Here is a 17,073-nt window from a genome sequence, read left to right as displayed (position 1 = left end):
ACGCTCCGAATGGGCCTTCAGTTCGGTCCGTGCAACACATCTCAACTTTGAAGTGTGTTGCACAACAAAAAACAATTCTACAATTGGTCCGACTTATTTTAACACGCCGATGGATAATTTGCCAGACCTGAAATCCTCCGAACGCGTGCCTAATATTATGGATTTCCGCACCAGAACCACAGAAACACGGCCTATAATTCACTCTCGCCTCCTGCTTAACTTGACCAGCTCGTCGGTAGAAGCAATAACCGGCGCCAAACTCACCCCCTTCAGTCGCTTAATGAGCGCATTTTTTGCCCCGCTTTTAGGGAGGTGTCGATGCTCCAAAGCGGCTTTCAAATCCGCCACACGGAGCGATTGTAGCGATTTACCATCCAGCGTAACATCTTCATCCGCCATTTTGCTTTCCTGTCGCTCTGTCGACTCACGGGAGCTCCAACAGGCGTCGCTACGTCCTCCGAATCCCCGCCAACGTCAGCGTTCGGCAGTCTCCGGAGAGTGGAGAGACTTTCCTACTGTAGTTACAGTGCTAGCCATCTCTAAAATACACAGATCTTCCATCATTTAAATTTGCCTTATCCATGTGTCTGACGCTTTTTACAGACAGTGCACAGTATAATGTCCTAAAAAACATGCCACAATTAATAAGTCGATGCTTCACTAACAAGGTGAAAACTAAAACACCTTTTTATAATACATACTTTCATCAGAAATAATCCACACCAAGACAGAATGTAATTGTAAAAATGTATTTGTACATTTTAGAAGGGAACATAGTCAAATGACTTATTGTAGTGTTCAACTTACATGAACTGTAGACTGGATAGATCCATATGCCTTGTATAGCCATTGAGTCAATCCCAACAAATTCACTTTAGTGTAAAAAAAAAAAAAAAAATTACAACATGAAAAGCTTTCAAAAATACATTCTGATACAAAAAAGGCAAAAAAACAAATTTAGCTTAATCAAACTACCTGCTCTTCTCCATTTGTTCTTTTCAAACATTGTAGTAAAATTGAAATCACGGTGTGAAGTGAAAACATCCCTGGTTAAATGTGCATATATAGCAAATATAGCAACTTAAAGCCATGCAGATCACAAAGCCACTAGGAAAAATTGATAAATAAATACAATTGTTATTAATTATCATGACACTTTTCTATTATTAGGCCCTCCGTCTATGGATGTGACTTTACTGTGCAGGCAGGCATTCTGTAGAAACCCTGCTACTTTCCACTAGGGGGAGCACAAAGGCAAAACACTAGTGTTTGACAAAGCTACTTCCTACTTTTTTTTGGCACCGACGCATATTTGTTCATTTCACCCTCCTATCACCAACATACCACTGCTGCAGAGTCAGACAGCAATACTAGGGAGAGTGGCAGCATGGACTTTGCAGGGTGCGATTAGAGTCTTTCAACAATAGGAAAGCCTAGAAGCCTGCGCCCCAGCCCCCTATGCACTTATTATTAGGATCTGAGAGGATTGGGTAAGAGTAGCCCATGAAGCAATATGGAGATACTTCCACCTAGCCTATCAGAGGCTACAGGGAACTAGATAGGTAGGAGCAATAGTTGGGCACAGAAGATTAGTTTAAGCATTAACTTAAGGAGGACGATGGTGACAAAGATTAACTTCATGGAGATACACACGCACTACAGAAATACCCCATTTGGCAAGTCTGCAACCCACCTGTCTGCTATGGATGCCTCACTGACAATAGAGTTGAATAGAAAACAGACAGGCAACAGTACACCAGCATGTCTGTCTGGGAGCTACCCGCATAGACAAAAGACAACCCTTTCTTTCTCGTCCTTTGGACAACATGTCGGGGACTGTGTAGGAAAATGAGGGTGTGTGACGGAAGGTGTAATATGTGTGAGAAAGCGAGAGGAAAGGGAGACAGGTGTAGACAGGTAAAAGTTGGAATACAGGTTCTTCCCTCTCGATGGCCCAACCGTGGGAAAGGGCATGCCTGACTGAGCCCGCTCTTGCACCACTCCAACAACAGGTTACTTGAAACCAATCTCAGTCCCACATAGAATTCTTAATCTTCTTTCCAATCCCCCTCTTCCAGACTATAAGCTAGGAAACTGAAGGGGTAAAAGAGTAGCCATCTTGTCATCTTGCAAGCTCCTATGGTCAACATCCTCTGGATAATACAAGTTTTACACAATCTGCAATGCAACACCAGGCAGAAACACACAGTAATGCTGCCACAGCATTTATATACAGACCCACCACCTGCACCTTCATCCAGCTCTCCCTGTTCTCCTCCAACGCAACAAACAGGATGTGGGCACACTTGGGGGTGGAGAGTTACTTCGAATAAATAAGGATGCAAAGTTAAGAAAACAAATGTCAAAGGAAAAGGAACGCATGGCAACCGACCAGAACTAGGCTGTCTCCCATAATACGGTGGCCCAAAAGGGACACTCAATGTCACAAACCTGGTTCAAACATGAGCAAAACCAAACATCCATCAATCAAATAAGTTAGACACACAACGAGACAACTGTGCTTGGCAGTTGGCACTAAGAGCACAGAAGTCAGTAAGTATAAAAACAAAGCCCAACCAACACACACAAAATCTAACTCAATGACAAATTTGAGGCACAGATCTCAGTTATTCTTCTGCACTGATAATCAATGATTCCAAGTCACTTACTTCCAATGTCAAACCATTCAATTAAAAAGACCACACATTGAAATAACTATTAAGGCAGCATTTCCCAAACTCGGTCCTCGGGACCCCAAGGAGTACACGTTTTGGTTTTTGCCCTTGCACTACACAGCTGATTCAAATGATCAAAGCTTGATGATTCATTTATTATTTGAATCAGCTGTGTAGTGCTAGGGCAAAACCCAAAACGTGCCCCCCTTGGGGTCCTGAAGACCGAGTTTGGGAAACCCTGGACTAAGGCATTTCAAGAAGAGAAGTTGAAGAAATATTGTCAAGATATCTCTGCGAGGCGCTTTAGCAGGCTGGAGAATCCTGCGGCATGCTGGGACAGCTCTGCCACGCGGTCCACCATTTCCTGGGTGGCAGAGACCGATGGATAGTTTTGTGCTGCCCCCTTTGTAGCCACGACGACAGCCTTCAGGGCCTGACACAGACGCCCCCCTGAGGTTGTGACCTACAGAGAGAGAAAGACAAAAATACATCATACCTAAATGTCCCTAATCCCTTTCACCTTGACCTAAAACTCTAATTAATTCTGTTGCAAGCTCTTATTTATGTTTGACTACAAACTCTACATTTGGAATGAAATGCAGGGTCGTGTTCATTAGGCATAGAATGGAAGAAAACTGACTGCAACAGATAGGGTCTACCTAAACTCATCCTATGAAAAACATAAATTTTCTTTTTCTGTTGTAAAATGTTTTGCTACAGTGTGCCCTCATGAACACGAGTCACGACCGTGTCATTTTGGCATGAAATGTATGCTGACCTTTGCTCGGAGGTCAGGAGAGGTCAGGAGTCGGGAGAGCGTGTCCCCGATGAACACCAGCTTGTGCGCCGTCACGATCAAACTCTTCCCCCGGGAAACAAAGACGCGGGGAGGCTGGTTCCCCTGCACACTGTTGAAGAGCACGTCGATGGAGTCGGCCAGACAGGAGAGGTGGGACAGGCTCTGAGACGAGTAGAAGGACAGCAGCTCAGAGTCCTCCAAAGAGAGAGAGATGGGCAGAGGAGGGGAGGGGCTCAACTGGGGGGAGGGAGAGAGACAGAGGGGAGGGAGAGAGACAGAGAGAGTGGGGGAGGGAGGAAAGACAGAGAAGGGGAGAGAGACAGAGAGAGGGGGAGGGAGGAAAGACCGAGATGGAGATGGGGGAGAGACAGAGAGAGAGAGAGGGGAGAGAGAGAAGGGGGAGAGAGAGAAGGGGAGGGGGAAGAGAGAGAAGGGGGAGGGGGAAGAGAGAGAAGGGGGAGGGGGAAGAGAGAGAAGGGGGAGGGGGAAAGAGAGAGAAGGGGGGGGGAGAGAGAGAAGGGGGAGGGGGAGAGAGAGAAGGGGGAGGGGGGAGAGAGAGAAGGGGGAGGGGAAGAGAGAGAAGGGGGAGGGGGAAGAGAGAGAAGGGGGAGGGGGAAGAGAGAGAAGGGGGAGGGGGAAGAGAGAGAAGGGGAGGGGGAAGAGAGAGAAGGGGAGGGGGAAGAGAGAGAAGGGGGAGGGGGAAGAGGGGGAGAGACAGAAGACAGGCAAAGAGGGGAGAAGGAAGAGAAGATAGACAGGGAGAGAGTTAGATAAATGGGGAGACAGTGAGATAGGGTCATCATTGTAATGGCAGGGATGAACATTGTCACTTATGGAACTGCCATCTATTGTGCAATGGGCCCCCGTTGTCTATTATGTCAAGTTCTTAGAACCACAGATGACCTCTTGTTGTGTGGCTATGACACAAGTTGACGCAACCTAAGCCTACAAAAATATAGGCTGAGAAAAAATGAGAAAAATAAAGAGACATTGAGATTGAGGTAGAGATACTGTAAAGGTAAACAAGTCTAGTTGATCCAGGCAGGTTGAAACTGGATAAAGAAGTAGAGAGCAGATTTACTGTCAATGTAACCTAAAGTCAGGTAGATCAATGTTGACTCACTGGACTGAAGGACAGAGAAAGCTCATCAGTAAATACACAAGAGAGAATGAATGATTCATCCGAGGCCATAGTTTGTGTATGTGGTGTGAAGATGTGAGAAGATGAGTGTGTGTGCGGGGTGATTGGTGTGAAAACAAAGTGTGTGAGAATGAGACGAGCATATGTGTGACAATTGGAGCATAAGATGTGAGTGTGTGTTACTTACCCTAGGCTCTGTGGTGTGGACAGTCTGGTTTGACACATTCTCCGTCTGGACATCTGAGGGAGGCTCTGGCTTTCCCTGTGGAGGAATGGTGAAAGTACACTACATGACCAAAAGGATGTGGACACCTCTCATTCCAAAATCATGGAGATTAATATGGAGTTGGTCCCCCCCCCTTTGCTGCTATAACAGCCTCCATTATTCTGGGATGGCTTTCCACTAAATGTTATAACATTGCTGTGGGGATTTGCTTCCATTCAGCCGTAACAGCATTAGTGAGGTTGGGCACGGATGTTAGGTGATTAGGCCTGGCTCACAGTCGGTGTTCCAATTCATCCCAAAGGTGTTCGATGGGGTTGAGGTCAGGGCTCTCTGCAGGCCAGTCAAGTTATTACACACCGATCTCGACAAACCATTTCTGTATGGACCTCGCTTTGTGCACAGGGGCATTGTCATGCTGAAACAGGAAAGGGCCTTCAGCAAACTGTTGCCACAAAGTTGGAAGCACAGAATCGTCTAGAATGTTTGTATGCTGTAGCATTAAGATATCCCTTCACTGGAACGAAGGGGCCTAGTATGAACCATGAAAAACAGCCCCAGACCATTATTCCTCCTCCATCAAACTTTACAGTTGGCACTATGCATTGGGGCAGGTAGTGTTCTCCTGGCATCTGCCAAACCCAGATTTGTCCCGTCAGAATGCCTGATGTTGAAGCATGATTCGTCACTCCAGAGAACGCGTTTCCACCACTCCAGCTGACGCTTGCCATTGCGCATAGTGATCATAGGCTTGTGTGTCCGGGCGGCTGCTTGGCCATGGAAACCCATTTCATGAAGCTCCCAACTAACAGTTCTTGTGCTGACGTTGCTTCCAGAGGCAGTTTGGAACTCGGCAGTGAGTGTTGCTATGCGCGTCAGCACTCGGCGGTCCCATTCTGTGAGCTTGTGTGGCCTACCACTTCCCGGCTGAGCCGTTGTTGCTCCTAGATGTTTCCACTTCACAATAACAGCACTTACAGTTGATCGGGGCAGCTCTAGCAGGGCAGAAATTTGACAAACGGACTTTTTGGAAAGGTGGCATCCTATGACTGTGCCACATTGAAAGTCGCTGAGCTCTTCAGCAAGGCCATTTGCCTGCCAATGTTGCTCTATGGAGATTGCATGGCTGTGTGCACAATTTTGTACACCTGTCTGCAACGGGTGTGGCTGAAATGTAGAAATTCACTAATTTGAATGGGGTGTCCACATACTTTTGTAAGTATAATGTAGATACATCACTTTAGAAACAGCCATGGGCCCACAGTGCAGATACTGTTCAATAAAACAACTAGAAGAAGAGAGGCAAACATACAAGAGCGATTATTGTAAGTCACTCTGGATAAAGGAGTCTGCTTAAAGGGCAATTTGTAGTGGCTGTTTAAAGATAAGCGGTTTCTTCTGAACCATCTAACCTTAAATTGTAGAATCCTGAACTCCCCCTAAAACACAATGTAAAAAATAACTCAAACACAATGTAAAATGCAGACAAGTGCCAGCAAGGGAGAGGTGAGCAAGAAACAAAAGCCAGCAGATTGAAGACTGACCTGCAGCTTCACGTATCCCACACTGTCTCCAACAGGAAGTGGTGCCGGGGCGGGAGTCAGACCTATCCCAGCGTACTCGTTCCCCATCTCTTCCTCTCCATCGCTCTGCCCTACCGTGATGGACATGGTCATGGAGGGTTGTGCGAGGGGCAGGGGGAACGCTGGCTGCGGGGTCGGGGGTAAGGGCCTTTCCTGGATCCAGCTACTCTTGCGTGGTCCCATACCACTCCCTACGGGTTTGATCTCCGCTACGGGAAGGGCTGGTAGGGGTCTCCGGGACAGGGAGTCCTGGGAAGGGAGGCGGGGCCGCCCCTGCGTCTGTAACAGGATGGTGGAGTCCTCCAGCGCCCGTTGGACCATAGAGAGCAGGGTGTCTGACGGAGGGGCGTGGCCACAGGAAGACAAAGCAGGAAGTAGATCTGAGAGGCGGGCCCAAGCCAGTTGGAGAGAGGGAGGGACCTCGCTGGGTTGACTCAACTTCCAGACGGACAGGATCTCAGCCAATGAGGTAGCCAGGTCCCTTGAGGAGGCGGGTGCACCCGAGGCAGTGCTCAGCACCGATTGGACAAGACTGGAAAGCGAGGTTCTCCATTGGATGTCACCAGACCCATTACTGGATACAGATAACCTATGTGTGGAAGACGACGTTGACATTGCCGAAGAGGGCAAGACGTCAAGGGTGAGAGCAGGCATGTTGTAGATGCCGCAGTCCGGCTCGGAGGTGGAGCCCAAGTCGCTGCCCTCACCCAGCCCCAGCGGTGCTCTCTTCCCTTGGCCGAGGACAGAGTAGACTTGGCCGTGCTCCGTCTCCTCCAGGGGGATGATGGTGGACATGTCCCCCGGGGCCAGGGGTAGGCCAGGAAGGGAGGGAACGCTGTAAACGTCCTCCTCTGATTCGGCAGTTGTAACAGACGCTTGGACGTTGTAGGTCTGCTGTTGGGGGTCTGATGACGTGCTGAGTATTATAGTGGGAACATTGTACACCTGAAAGAGAGAAATGGAGATGAAGACAGAAAGGGATGGAAGGAGATGGAGAGAAATGGAGAAAGAAAGTAAATAGCTACTTTCCTCAAGGGGATATTTTTCTCTATTTTGCCCCCTGGCCCAGACACCAATTGCTCAGTTAGACCAAATAATGTCTAAAGCACCAGTGTAAAGGGCACCTAGATCATTCAACAGGACGAGGTGGGTCTATATGGCGCAGAGCAAGTCTTCCTTGACCGTTATTGTTCTTCAAGTCATTCCATTCAGTCATTCTAAGCTCCTAGTCAGTAGTACTGTTTGTTATGTATGTTCTAGAAGAACAGAGGAGGAGATTGGATAGCCTGGCCATTACATTCCCACTGCGGTATAGACAGCTGGGTGTGACTGGGAGAAAATAGCAACAGCAGTATTCAGATCACACAGACTGGAATGCAGCTGACAGAGAAACAGGTGTGGCAGAGAGAGAGACAGACGGAGGGAGGGGCTGTGGGAGGAAGGAACAGGTGAAGGAAAGTTGAGCCGAGAGAGAAAGAGGGGAGTACTGAGAGAAAGAGGGGAGTACTGAGAGAAAGAGGGGAGTACTGAGAGAAAGAGGGGAGTACTGAGAGAAAGAGAGGAGTACTGAGAGAAAGAGAGGAGTACTGAGAGAAAGAGAGGGTGAGTGAGGGGCAGAGGGAGGAAGGGAAGAACAGGTGAGGGAAGGTTGAGTGCTGAGGGGGGAGAGGGAGAATCAGACAAAGAAGAGAACGGAGAGGGAGAAAGAAAGATTAAGTGAGAGCAAGGAGTGAGAAAAAGACAGAGAGAAAGAAGAGAGCCAGGGAGAGAGAGAGAAATGGAGTAGGAGAGGAGAGAGATGGTGTCTGCACTGTGGAGGAAGAATCCTGACTGACCTCTGACTCTAGGTCAGTGTGTGGGGGGAGGGAGCGGGGGGTGTTGTAGATGTTCTCGTCGTCACACAGCGCTGCTGGGGCTTGCCGATGCCACCTACTGCTGGGAGGAGTATCATACACCTAGTAGACCAGGCACAACATATCATAAGACTGTTATATGCTTGTTATAAGCACAAGGTCAATAGTTCACATTGGTTAACTAGGGTTGGAGTTTTTCCTGAATGCATGACTTGACGGGGAATAACTCTGGGGCCTAGTCATGACGAGATTGTCAGTCGGTCACCTGTTCGTCGAGGTTCTCGTCATCAGGATCTGCATACTCTCTGCCCTCTCCTTTCTTATTCTGCCCATTCTTCTTCTTTTCATCCGATGTCATCCTCCCATCCTTGCTCTCCTGCTGCAAGGGTACAGGAGTCGACTGGGGGGTGGAGATGGCAGGCTTAGAGGTGGACACAGGGGTTCCAGGCTGGGGCAAGTCTTTTCTGGTGACACCCCTCACTGGAGGGGCTGGAGGAGGTGGCTTACGGGCAAAGTTTGGTGACCTGGGCACTCTGCCTTGTCCCTGTCCTGGTCTGGCCAGCAAGGGGGACCCCCTGACGGGGGTAGCCGGTGCTAGCTTCCCCCTGGCGATGGGAGGGGTGGAGGGCACACCACTCTGACCTCTGGGGGTTCCTGGAATCACGCCTTTCAGCTGAGGTTTGGGGGATCCCAGTGCAGGGACGGGTGGAGTCCTGAGAATCCCTGATCCCACATGGGTGGGGGTCTGGTACATCATCCCATGGGTGCCCTGTGCCAGTTTGGAATGAGGGGTGAGGGGCTTGAGGGGGGCCCCCCTGTCCCCGTTGACCTGTGACGGGGTGAGGCTCTGAGTCTCCAGGATCCTGGTAGCAATGGGGGTAACCTGGGTCGCCACGGCCACCCCTGCTGCCCCTCCTGTGGGGGTTTGGTAGAACTCCTCGCTGGGCAGTACAGTACCTCTGGGGACCAGGTAACAGCTGTCAGAGTGGCCTGCAGCCGCTACAGTCTCCCTGGGGACAAGGTAGGTGTTGTCCTCTGGCCCTTCAGGAGCTAGACCCACAGCCCGGGGCATCCCACTGGGGGCCAGATAGACATTCTCTGGGCCAGGGGCTCCAGTCAGACCCCCTGGTGATCTGTGGTGCTGGGGCCCAAGAATTGTGGGGGTGGAGGGGGTCTGGTAAAGAGTCCCGGCTGAGTCTACATCTCTGCCTCGGAGGGAAGGCGAGCGCGGGCGCCCCGTCACCCCCCCGTCCCAATCGGGTAGGGGGCGTGTGCCAGAGCTGGAGCGGGAGCGTGGGCGACCCCCTACCTCGGCCTGTCGGAGGACCCCTGGTCTAGAGGCAACAGGCACCACCCCTGGGCTCTGGTACAGGGCATCCCCCAGGCTAGGTGGGGTGCGGTAGACGCCGTCTATGTCCTCCGTGGAGACTGCTGTGCGGGCCAGGGGGCCAGGAGAGAGGTACACGGAGTCTTCGCTGGGGGCGCGGCTAGGGGGTCGGGGGTCAGACCCCGGGGTGGTGTGGAGGAGGCGGAGGCGGTTGGCGGGGGCGATGCCCTGGCGCCCGTGGAGGGAGCAGAGCCACCAGCCAGGACCCCCTCCCTGCTCCTGTTCTAGAACCATCAGGATGTCCCCCTTCCGGAAGGCCAGCTCCTCAGGGCTCTCTGCTGCATTGTCAAACAGGGCCTTTGCCAGCACCGTCTGAGGAGGGGGGGAAAGAGGGACAGGGAAAACGTATAGAACACAGAAATAACTCATGACACAGTCATTTCTCAAAAAATAAGAGATCCACAAAACACCCATCACTATCCCAGCGCTAATCCAGAGTTTTTCCTAATGAAGTCACGTGGTCAGGAAAAACTTTGGACACTAGTCATAGGGGGCAGTGATGACAGGAATGCACACACAGAGACAGCCTAACATCACACCCGGAAGCATACATCTACATACTGACAGGACCGCACGCAGACAAATGCATTGACTTGATGCCAAGAAAGAGATTGAGAATAGCTGATTGTATAACGGTTTAAGTGAATAGAAGAGCTAAAGATCAAGAGGGAGGAGCTAAACAAAAACAGTGTGGTGGCGAGAAAGAGAGAACACATTCAGTCCCATCAGTCCCATCATGACTAAACACATAATGATATAAGTGCTGAATCCCTATATACTTAGTTACTGCACACAGTACTTTCAGGGTGAGTAAAAAAGAGAGTCAGAGGAGGGAGGAACGATTGAAAAGACAAAGAGGAGTAAATGGTCATGAGAAAAGAGAGGGATGGATGGAGAGAGAGAGAGAGAGAGAGAGAGAGGGAGGGGGCGAAAGGAGGGAGGGAGACAACATCTGTCCCTAGTTTGGGGTTTAATTGCCGTCCCATGGGCCTCCTCTCATCTTCTCCTTTTCAAAACCCTAACCCCCTGGGGATTGGCTATAGAGACAAGCTGAGCCCTGAGCTGCGTTCAGTATGAAGGAAATTTAAATAAAAATATAAAAAAATGTAAAAGTCAAAGTGTCCAATCTTGTCTTATTAGAACACAGCATTTTGTTTTCAGTTGAAAAACATTTTGCACTACTAGCTCTACTCTGAAACGTGCCTGCTGGAAACGTGGATGGAAGCCAGGGCAATGTTCAATTACTTAAAAACCGCATCCTTTATTCCCTCCCTTCCCCGAATGATGTAATCACTGATTTGAGAGTATTGGATGGGGACAACAAAAAGGTTCACATCAGCCAATGGCCTTTCACCGATCCAGTTATGTCATATCAGTGATTCTCCCAAAGAAGGATGATACATTTTTAAGTATTCAAACATGGCCCTGGTTTGAAAAATAACTAGTGCCATGTCACCAGTTGGGCTCATTTCATCAGTGGCTGCTTACCCACCATATCTCATACAAGAAGTGTGCACACACACACACACACACACGATTGGTACTCACAGAGAGGGACATGTTTACTCTTCCTCAGACAGTGCTCCCGTCAGGACGTTGGGTCAGGCTCACAAACAGACAGAGTCCTCCATCTAGAACCAAGAGGTGAACTGCGGACTGCTGCGGAGTCCAAACACACGATCCGAGTTGTGTTCAAGGGAAACGCCACCAGCCTCCTTCAAGGCTGCGAGATGTCCTGCCTTCTTCACTCACCAACGCCCATCGGGTTCTTCTGTGTTGAGGGCATGATTGAACTGCTTCTTCTTGGCTCAGTGTTGTCGATCATTCTTGAGATTAAGATTAGAAAAGCCAGTTTGGCCGGATTGTGATGCAATCATCATCCTTTCACACTCCTGATTCCACTGAAGGAGAATCCTAGTCAGGGAAATGATGAAATCGTTAGTGTTGCTCTCACTTTGTAAACAACATAGTCTAGATCCTTAGAGGATGTCAACATCTACCACTTGTATTTAGAGCCAATTCATAACTTCTGTCTTCTTACCATATCCCATGTTGTGGTCACACATCCATGATTTACAAGACTCACTACTGCATTCGACAAACATCTCCAAGGGTCCATCACAGAGTAAGATCCTTCAGATAAAAAGGCTCAACTGACCGGAATAATTTACCTATAGAAATCAGGGCATTTTAAGAAAGCCTTCTGTCAAATATTAAGAACAAACTGTTTTTAACTAATAGAAACATCACCATGTTAAGATATTTGTAAATATGTATGTATTATATACACTTAGTTTTATTAGTAGTTGTAGCATTAGTTTTTATTAGTTGTAGGCCAAATAGTAGTTGTACAACAACTTGCTATTCTGTTAATGTACTTTAAAAAATATTATTATTAGACAGTAGTTGGCATATTATTATTGTTTCTAAGTATTGTTTGTTTATTTTTTTCTCCCTTTGAACACTTGAAAACAAGCATCTCAAGAGATTTCATCCTGCAAATGGTCCTTCTGTAGCTCAGTTGGTAGAGCATGGCGCTTGTAACGCCAGGGTAGTGGGTTCGATCCCCGGGACCACCCATACGTAGAATGTATGCACACATGACTGTAAGTCGCTTTGGATAAAAGCGTATGCTAAATGGCATATATTATTATTATATTTACCCCAATGACAGATCTACAGTTAAAATGCAAGCGTTCAAAATATGTAACAAGCGTTATTAGAAAAATGTATATCAAATAACGGTGGCAATTATTATTCAATTATTATTATTAAACTTAATTGGCAGCATAAAACTCAGAGGTTGCATATCAAGTTACCAGGCAGCTGGATCAGTCAGCCAAGACGAAATTTTAGACCATGGCATGGATTGACTCAGATGACGTAAATATTTGCTAACAAACGTTCGCTAGCCCCTTAAAGTTAGCACACAGCTCACCCGATCGCTGATCAAAAATAAAAATGAATAAATATTCAATATTTTGTTAGCTCACTTGGATAATGTGGACCAAATTGTATCTACATCGATGGAGCGGAGGCTAGCTTGTTACTGTAACGTAAACCGCTAGCTAGCCTATAGCCAATGGGCAAAACAAAAGGGGGCATGAAATCAGTTCGCTAACAAGCAAACTTCAGTCTGCATTCAAAATGACACTCACTTGTTGTTTTGTTCGCGAGCGTACTTACCCTTGATGAAATAGAAACATTTCATGCAATACTGGAGAGAAAAAAGACAGCTATCGAGCGTTCCCTTATTTCAGTTGAGGGAATTCGTGGCAAACGAGGTTTTTCTCGTATGTCTCCCTCCGGAGAAGGACTACGTAATTGGATACGACCCTCTTGCGGTAAAGCGCAACATTTTTGAGGATGGAGAAACCGAAGATTACAGCTCCGCCTTCAGCATTTCACTCGGGAGACTCTGGTGCTTTCACATACACATATAGTTCAATCTGGGCCATTTTTATATGGCAAGGAGAGATGCTGTAACCAACTAATTACGTTTAATGTAAGTAAATGGTAAACGCAATAAATTGTTATATGCTATTTGCTTTGCTGCGGGTTTTTGGATTCTGTTTGAATGGAGCACAGGCTGCCGTATAGACGAGAGTACAGGCGCAATGTCAATAGACGCAGTTGTAAATAAAGCAGTACACCCAGGATAGGACTTTTACTTTGGAGAAGTACCGGAAACGTCGTCTTTAAACTCGTGTTTTTATTCCTGTCTTCTGTCACTGGACGTAAAGGACTTTGCACAGAGGTACTTTGAACTTACAATTTGTAAACCAACAGTACGCCAAACCTTGATTATTGGTGTTACATGTAACCGTTATTGATCAGAAAGTCAAAGGTAAGGTCATATCATTGTATTTTGAATTCAACATAACACTTGTATTCTTGCACAATTCAACCTTCACCTAATTTCTGCTCTTCGTAACCGAGGTCTAGCCACTGATAGCCACAATAAGGAGACACATCGTGGATAAAGCAATGTAATAACTAAGGGACCTAGTAACTAAGGCATAATGTTTTGAAAGGGTCACTTGTGGGTTGGCACCTGCATTTGTGTGTCTACTGTATGTGTGTGCACTGAGAAATCTTCTCTTTCCAGGTAATGCTGAGGTGTTTTGTTAGCAGGAGCCTTTTGACCAATCCTGTCGCAGGTCAAACAAGAAATATGTCTGGGGGCAGTCTTGCTGGGTCTCAAAGCAGTCTTGCAGGGAAGGTCGCCATAGTGACTGCCTCCACTGATGGGTAAGGAATAGCTGTGCCTACTGTTTTACTGGGGATGTATTTAATTTGTTTATAGTGAATTGCCCACCTGCTCTATGGTCCTATGATGAGTTTTTCCTGGTCAGACCACACAGTCAGGGAAAGCTCTAGGCCCTATATATCATCCTTCTCCTACTGGCTGTGTCTTCTTCTACTTCTTCTCTTTCAGAATTGGTCTGGCTGCAGCTCAGGCTCTGGGTCAGAGAGGGGCTCACGTCGTGGTGAGCAGCAGACGTCAGTCCAACGTGGACAAGGCCGTGGCACTACTGCAGAGTGAGAAGATACAAGTGACCGGGACGACTTGCAACGTTGGGAAAAGTGAAGACAGAGAAAGACTGGTTAACATGGTAAAGAAAAAGCCAATACATTTTAGCTCCTATTCCAGAAGGTGCACACAGAGTAGACATCAGTTGATCATCACGCGACAATATCGTATTCAAATTATACACCTTCAAATTGTGACCACCATCACACTCAACTTCAGCACAGTGACATTCCAGTACATCATCGATACTGTAGTTCCCACTTCTTGTCACAGGCACAGCCATCAGTCACATGCCCTTCCAGAATGTCAGTGTTGTTATTTTCCATTCTGTTTAGACAGTGGAACATTGTGGAGGTATAGACATCCTGGTCTCGAACGCAGCAGTCAACCCTTTCTTTGGAAACATCATGGACTCCACAGCAGCAGTCTGGGATAAGGTGCGTTATGCGTCCAAGCATCTTACAAATGTTTTGAAAAGCAACTGGACCGAAAATCTGCCCCATATACTGAAGCCTTGATGCAATGAAATATGTTACATGTCTAACAGTGCCGCATTTCCCTTAGTTTAATGTAACAAGTTATTTGAAGTATTCAGTAAGTTGTGTAATAACTATGTGATAAGTATTCATTAGTTGGTTTAACATAGATGCTTAAGTATTCATTAGTTGGTTTAACATAGATGCTTAAGTATTCATTAGTTGGTTTAACATAGATGCTTAAGTATTCATTAGTTGGTTTAACATAGATGCTTAAGTATTCATTAGTTGGTTTAACATAGATGCTTAAGTATTCATTAGTTGGTTTAACATAGATGCTTAAGTATTCATTAGTTGGTTTAACATAGATGCTTAAGTATTCATTAGTTGGTTTAACATAGATGCTTAAGTATTCATTAGTTGGTTTAACATAGATGCTTAAGTATTCATTAGTTGGTTTAACATAGATGCTTAAGTATTCATTAGTTGGTTTAACATAGATGCTTAAGTATTCATTAGTTGGTTTAACATAGATGCTTAAGTATTCATTAGTTGGTTTCACCAACTATTCATTAGCTGGGCCTCCCGAGTAGCGCATCGGTCTAAGAGACTGCATCTCAGTGCAAGAGACGTCACTGCAGTACCTGGTCCGAATGCAGACTGCATCACATCCGGCCGTGATTGAGAGTCCCATAGGACGGCGCACAATTGGCCTAGCGTCGTCCGGGTTTGGCCCGGTGTATGCCGTCATTGTAAATAAGAATTTGTTCTCAACTGACTTGCCAAGTTAAATAAAGGTTTCACACATTCACATAGATGCTTAGGTATTCCTTGGTTGATTTAACATAGTTGCTTTGTTTACATGATCTAATGCTGTACTTTTCACTTCCATGCAGATCCTGGATGTGAATGTTAAGGCAGCCTTTCTTATGACCCAACTGGTGGTGCCTCACATGGAGAAGAGGGGGTGAGAGAGAGAGAGATGTAAATAATGAAGTAGGAAGGTTTTGTGAACTATACCAATTACAATGTTTGTGTTTCGCAGGGGCGGGAGTGTTGTGTTTGTGTCCTCTGTCGCCGGCTACCAGCCTATGCAGGTAAGCTCCTCTGATTTTCCCTCTGAATGGCTCTCGGGTCGATCATCTCAGAATTTGTTGTGTGTAGTGTTAATTTATATTAGCATGAAGAAATATTTTTTCAACGTGACCTTTGATTCCCCCCAGGCCCTGGGTCCTTACAGTGTGAGTAAGACGGCCCTATTAGGCCTAACCAGAGCCTTGGCCCCTGAACTGGCCCAGAGCCACATCCGTGTCAACTGTGTGGCCCCCGGCGTCATCAAGACCCGCTTCAGCCAAGCAGTGAGGATCCCCTCCCTTTCTATCGTCATCTTCACCGGTTTACTCTTTTCATTATTTGCTTACCCTCTATTTCTATCACTCGTTTGGCTGTTGTTTTCCTATCATTCATACAGATAGGAGTTTTTGATCATGCAGAGTTCTTATTCTCTCTCAGTTGTGGCAGGACGAAGACGTTGTGGACGAGTTCAAGAAGCAGCTTAGCATTAAAAGGTTGCCTTCAACTTCATTCTTAGGGTACATCGTTTAGTTCAGTGTACATTCTTGCCCTCAAGTGTTATTGTTTTTATGTAGTGTGTCCACAAATGTGTCTGACCCATTGTGACTGAATTGGTAGAATTTGCTTGTGTAACATTGAAAGACATGTTGCAGTGTTGTTGACGTCATATCTGTATTTGGCTGTCTTTATGCATGTTCCCCATGGTGGTCTGGTTTGATTTGGTACCTGTGTATTATTCTCCCAGGGTTGGGGAGCCAGAGGAGATCGGTGGAGTGATCGCTTTCCTGTGCTCTAAGGACGCGTCCTACATCACTGGAGAGACCATCACTGTGACTGGAGGGATGAGCTGCAGGTTGTGAGACTAGTCGGGCTGTAAAGTGTCAATAGAATCTGGCCACGCTGACTGACTGTGACGCTCAAAAGGAAACAATGCTTGTAATGTAAGAATGGACTGTAAAGACAGGTAGATTTATTCTACATTGCAGAGAAATGGAATCCTCTAAGACGGTAGTGCCATGAGGACACTAAAGGCAGGAAGTGGACAGTGTTGACACCACTGCTGAGATTATTACTGACATTCTCGGTATGCTTTTCAGTGGGCTCTATACAGTGTATTGGGTTAATAACAAATTAACAAAATGTATTATTACTACACTTCAAAGACTGTCACAGCACACTAAAGCATTTGAGCTCACAAGTAGGGTCCAAATGTCTGTTTTCGCTCTGTCCCACCATCAAGCCCTTAGGAACTATAACTACATTGCCTTAATAAACAAGAGAGTTAACGCTGTCATACGTTTGATTATTGGACTTCATAAATATAGATA

General features: G+C 46.8%; 3 protein-coding genes across 6 annotated transcripts in view; 1 reads left to right on the top strand and 2 right to left on the bottom strand.

The window, feature by feature from the left end:
• The window catches only part of acin1b (apoptotic chromatin condensation inducer 1b), a 32,928-nt gene extending 32,460 nt beyond the window's left edge, over positions 1-468 (bottom strand). Inside the window, exon 1 of the mRNA XM_046320495.1 lies at positions 265-468. Within this exon, the coding sequence (XP_046176451.1) occupies positions 265-399 (135 nt within the window). The 5' untranslated portion in view covers positions 400-468. The remainder of the gene's footprint in view (positions 1-264) is intronic.
• Positions 469-733: 265 nt separating this feature from the next.
• Positions 734-13,039, bottom strand: LOC124008246 (embryonal Fyn-associated substrate-like). Of its 2 annotated transcripts, XM_046319384.1 has the most exons (9): positions 12,848-13,039; positions 11,703-11,832; positions 11,210-11,575; positions 8,540-9,973; positions 8,257-8,376; positions 6,383-7,366; positions 4,803-4,877; positions 3,454-3,711; positions 734-3,138 (listed from the first exon to the last, which is right to left on the bottom strand). In XM_046319384.1, exons 3-9 carry the CDS (start codon positions 11,219-11,221, stop codon positions 2,956-2,958), a joined length of 3,066 nt encoding a protein of 1,021 aa, XP_046175340.1. In that variant the 5' UTR covers positions 11,222-11,575; positions 11,703-11,832; positions 12,848-13,039; the 3' UTR covers positions 734-2,955. The 2 variants fall into 2 exon arrangements, with proteins under 2 accessions (XP_046175340.1, XP_046175339.1); XM_046319383.1 differs by lacking the exon at positions 11,703-11,832.
• A 252-nt stretch (positions 13,040-13,291) lies between these two features.
• dhrs4 (dehydrogenase/reductase (SDR family) member 4) lies at positions 13,292-17,036 on the top strand. Of its 3 annotated transcripts, none has more exons than XM_046319388.1 (9): positions 13,292-13,418; positions 13,770-13,912; positions 14,100-14,277; positions 14,531-14,632; positions 15,568-15,638; positions 15,717-15,768; positions 15,895-16,029; positions 16,184-16,263; positions 16,491-17,036. In XM_046319388.1, the coding sequence occupies exons 2-9, from the start codon at positions 13,773-13,775 to the stop codon at positions 16,603-16,605; spliced, it is 873 nt and encodes a 290-aa protein (XP_046175344.1). In that variant the 5' UTR covers positions 13,292-13,418; positions 13,770-13,772; the 3' UTR covers positions 16,606-17,036. The 3 variants fall into 3 exon arrangements, with proteins under 3 accessions (XP_046175344.1, XP_046175345.1, XP_046175343.1); XM_046319389.1 differs by having other exon boundaries at positions 13,350-13,508; positions 16,184-16,239; XM_046319387.1 differs by having other exon boundaries at positions 13,350-13,508.
• The last annotated feature ends 37 nt before the right edge of the window (positions 17,037-17,073 follow it).

This window comes from Oncorhynchus gorbuscha, linkage group LG21 (genome assembly GCF_021184085.1).
Source record: "Oncorhynchus gorbuscha isolate QuinsamMale2020 ecotype Even-year linkage group LG21, OgorEven_v1.0, whole genome shotgun sequence".
NCBI classification, from domain to species: Eukaryota; Metazoa; Chordata; class Actinopteri; order Salmoniformes; family Salmonidae; genus Oncorhynchus; species Oncorhynchus gorbuscha.
The sequence above is the reverse complement of the archived record's forward strand: the minus strand, read 5'-3'. Positions and strand labels throughout refer to the sequence as shown.